The 4,193-nt window shown below is 43.8% G+C and overlaps 1 protein-coding gene across 1 annotated transcript; it reads left to right on the top strand.

Moving 5' to 3' along the window:
* The first annotated feature begins 1,372 nt into the window (after window positions 1–1,372).
* LOC125092699 (disintegrin and metalloproteinase domain-containing protein 21-like) lies at window positions 1,373–3,878 on the top strand. The gene has a single exon (XM_047717046.1). The coding sequence runs from the start codon at window positions 1,512–1,514 to the stop codon at window positions 3,723–3,725; it is 2,214 nt and encodes a 737-aa protein (XP_047573002.1). The 5' UTR covers window positions 1,373–1,511; the 3' UTR covers window positions 3,726–3,878.
* Window positions 3,879–4,193: the final 315 nt, after the last annotated feature.

Raw genomic sequence — 4,193 nt, 5'->3', positions numbered from 1 at the left:
ATACTATGTCTTGAAATACAACATTGTCTCTCCTTTCAACCCCTAGAAACTGCCATTCCACTTTCTGATTTATTCTTATTTATTTATTTTGTTTGTTTGTTTGTTTTATTATATTATGTTAGTCACCATACAGTACTTTATTAGTTTTTGATGTTCTGTTCCACTCTCTGATTTATTGTTACCTGAACCTGAATTTGGCTGTCCATTGCTGGAAAGGGCAATATTCAAGAGATGAGTTTTGACTGATGAGTTTTGATTCGAAAGGAATGTGAGCTTTATTCAGGAGGTCAGCCACCTGTCCAGAAGTCATGCTCCTGTTAAAATACAACAGTGACATTTCTGCCTGACCCAGGAGATTTTAAAGGGGATTTACAGTAGAGAATCAAAGAAGTGAGTGCAGTGGTTGGCAACATTTTTTGTTCACACCCAGGCTGCATGATACTAACTACAAAAATAAGCTCAGCACTCTTCTGTCTTCAGCTGAGAATTTAAACACATATGTGGCCAAAACTCAGGGAAGAACCAAGAGAGTATTAGTGGGAACAACTCCTGGGTCTCACATATGATCAGCAGAATCTTCTGTTCTCACCAGCAGGTTTGATTTAAAAAAAAAAAAAAAGTAACATAGAACCTGGGGAATATTTTACTCAGTAAGCTCAAAGAAGCTTCAAAGCAAAAACCAAAAGGGTCCAAAGACTCAAATTATTGTCAAACCATAATAAGACACATACTAATACATATAGCATTACAAAACATTACTTTCAATAACTCTAAGGTAAAATTTGCAATGACTACCTCCACATGCCGTGGAAGAAGGAACAGTGATATCTATAGTGAATGATGGGGGGTAATCCACAGAAACTGACCCAGCAGTACCACGAGAGATGGAACTGGTAAAGGAGTTTATTGCATTAAAACTTATATGACATATCCACACGGAGGACATGGGGAGATGGAGAGGAGAAGGGAGTTGAGGGAGGTTGATGGGGGAGATAAACCATGGATCCTGAAGAACAATCTGAGGGTTTTGAAGGGGTATGGGGTGGGAGGTTGGGGGAGCCTGGTGGTGGGTATTATAGAGGGCACCTATTGTACGGAACACTGGGTGTGGTGAATAAACAATGAATTTTGTTTCACAGAAGAGAAATTAAATAAAAAAACGTATATTACATATTCAAATATCTAGAGGAAAGATTGAATGTGTTGAATATGCGGGTGCTACTGGATGCAATTCCCTTCCCATATCCAAGTAAGTACTCAAGCACATAGTCCACCCACCTCTCACACATCCACCCTAGCTGAGCTGATGTGCAGGCCCACCCACTGCCACACCCTGTGTCTGTGATCTCATCTCTACAGGTGGTTCCCAGGTGTGGGGTGCTGGTAGCCTGAAGAAGCCCTCTGTTCTGTCAGATGCTCTAGACCAGGCCCTCACTGAGGATCTTCCCTTGATCCATTCTCACTGAGAGATATCCCTGAGCGGGGGCCTGAGCTTGGCTGGTCAGGTCACCATGAGGGCATTCCTCTTGCTCCTTGCTGTCTGGGCAGGGCTGGCTCCTGTGCAATGTTCTCAAGGCCGTCCATCATGGCGCTACATCTCCTCTGAGGTGGTCATTCCCAGGAAGGAGCTGCACCATGGCAAAAGTGTTTGGATGCCAGGCTGGCTGTCCTACAGCCTGCGTTTTGGTGACAGGAGACACATTATCCACATGCGACGCAAGAAACTGTTTTGGTCCAGACATTTGCTGATGATGACTCAGGACGACCAAGGAGCCTTGCAGATGGATTACCCCTTCATCCCTCCAGACTGTTACTACCTCGGCTACCTGGAGGAGATTCCTCTTTCCATGGTCACCGTGGACACATGCTATGGGGGTCTTGAAGGTATCATCAAGTTGGATGACCTTGCTTATGAAATCAAACCCCTCAGCAATTCCCAAAGGTTTGAGCACATCGTTTCTCAGATAGTGGCAGATACAAATGTGATGGGACCTACCTCTAAACTGGGACATAAGGAGATTATGGACCCCCTTTTTTCTCAAGCAAATGCCAGTGTTGTCCCCAGGATCTCTAGTAAGTTGTATTCATCCCATCATGGAAATATGAAAGCACTTATCCTAAGTTCCAACTCAATGTATACTGTGTTCAACAATGTGTCAAAATGTGCCCATTTTCTGATAAAGATGTGTAATTTAATTGACACATTCCTTCAAGGTATTGATATAAATTACTATATTGGATTCATTATGATTTATAACCAGAGAGATCCAGTTCCCATGAATAGGTATCATGTGCATTTTAGTCCATGTGTTAGACACTATAAGTCTGCTGTGTATGGACTTGTTATACCACATTCATCCATAGTTGTGATTAAAGATGGGCCAACGGATATTAATTATGAACCTGTCTTATATGGTGTATGCAGCAATCGAAACCTTGTCATGCTTGGTTACCTAGGCAGACACCTTTTAATATTGTCGATTGCAGGAACACAAAAGGTGGCAAGAAATTTAGGTCTATACTATGATGTGAATACTTGTACTTGCCAGAGAAGGTCCGTGTGTATTATGCACAGACCAGCGTCTCTGACAGATTCCTTCAGTAACTGTTCCTATATACATGTACAGCACATACTGGGTCGTCGGGCAGGTGAGTGCCTATTCAGCACCAAAGTGGTATATTTAAATAAAAGCCTGACCCACGATCGTTGTGGAAACTACATACTAGATCAAGGAGAGGAGTGTGACTGTGGATCCTTCAAACAGTGTTACAACAACCCCTGCTGTACAAATGATTGTACCTTCACCATAGACAGCAAATGTAATACAGGCCGATGCTGTACAAACTGCACATATTCCCCTCCTGGGACACTCTGCAGACCAATCCAAAATATATGTGATCTTCCAGAGTACTGCCATGGGGAGTCCTTGTCATGCCCTGGTGATTTCTATATGCAAGATGGAACCCCATGCACAGAAGAAGGTTACTGTTATCATGGAAATTGCACTGACCGCACTGTGCACTGCCAAGAAATCTTTGGTAAAAATGCCGTGAAAGGTGCAGATGCCTGCTATACCATAAATAAAAGAGGCAATAGATATGGACACTGCAGAAGAACCGAAGAGAAAATGAAAGCTGACGTCTGTGCCACCGAAGACATTTATTGTGGAAGGCTGCAGTGTGGTAATGTCACACATCTCCCCCGCTTGCAAGAACATGTGGGATTCCATCAGTCTCTAATCTCAGGATTCTGGTGTTTTGGGCTGGACTCACATCGCTCCACAGGAGCAAATGATGTTGGTCATGTGAGACCAGGTACACCCTGTGGTCCTGGAAAGATCTGTAGCAATACCTACTGCAATGGCAGTGCAGCTCAGCTGAATTATGACTGTTTACCTGAGAAATGCAGTCACAGGGGGATTTGCAACAATAACAGGAACTGTCATTGTCACATAGGCTGGGATCCTCCACGCTGCATTGATAGAGGTGCTGGTGGGAGCACAGAGAGTGGACCCCCTCCACGTAGAATGCGGTCAGTCAGGCAAAATGATGAATCTCTGGTGTATCTGAGAGTGGTCTTTGGTCGGATTTATGCCTTAATAGCGGTATTCCTGTTTGGTGTAGCCATAAATGTAAAAACAATCAAGACCGTTATAGTTAAGGAAGAGAAAGCTGATGAAGCCAATCCTGGAATTAGACTCCAGACCCCCCAAACAACAATATAAACCCACAGAAGCATGAGTGAAACTCTACAGTAAGGAAGTGGCAAAGCAGACATCCACATTTCCAGGGATCTGCAAGAGAAAGAGTGTTACCAATACATGTCACCCGACTTTCACACTAAGTCTGTGACCAGCACTCTGAAATAAACTGTGAAAGGCACATGTTTTGGCTTCTTTATATTTTTGTAAGGTTGTAGGAGCCTACACTGATCCCAAGACAGTGTCCAGGTACCTGAGTCAGCAGCTGGGACTTGAGCTGAGGTCCTGTGGTGAAGAATTAAGGGAAGTTGTCATAGGCTTCTGCAGGAGAAAATTCATGACATTTCTCCAAAACAATGCTCTTGAGCACTGAGAATTTTCTCATTGTCTAGGTAATCTCTCCTTCTGCAGTCCCAAGGAGAGTTCAGGGCAATGGAGGGCTATTCCCCACCCATACTGCCTGTCCCACGCTGGGGTGCCTTTGGGAAGTAG

This window comes from Lutra lutra, unplaced genomic scaffold, assembly GCF_902655055.1.
Source record: "Lutra lutra unplaced genomic scaffold, mLutLut1.2, whole genome shotgun sequence".
NCBI lineage: Eukaryota > Metazoa > Chordata > Mammalia > Carnivora > Mustelidae > Lutra > Lutra lutra.
The sequence above is the reverse complement of the archived record's forward strand: the minus strand, read 5'-3'. Positions and strand labels throughout refer to the sequence as shown.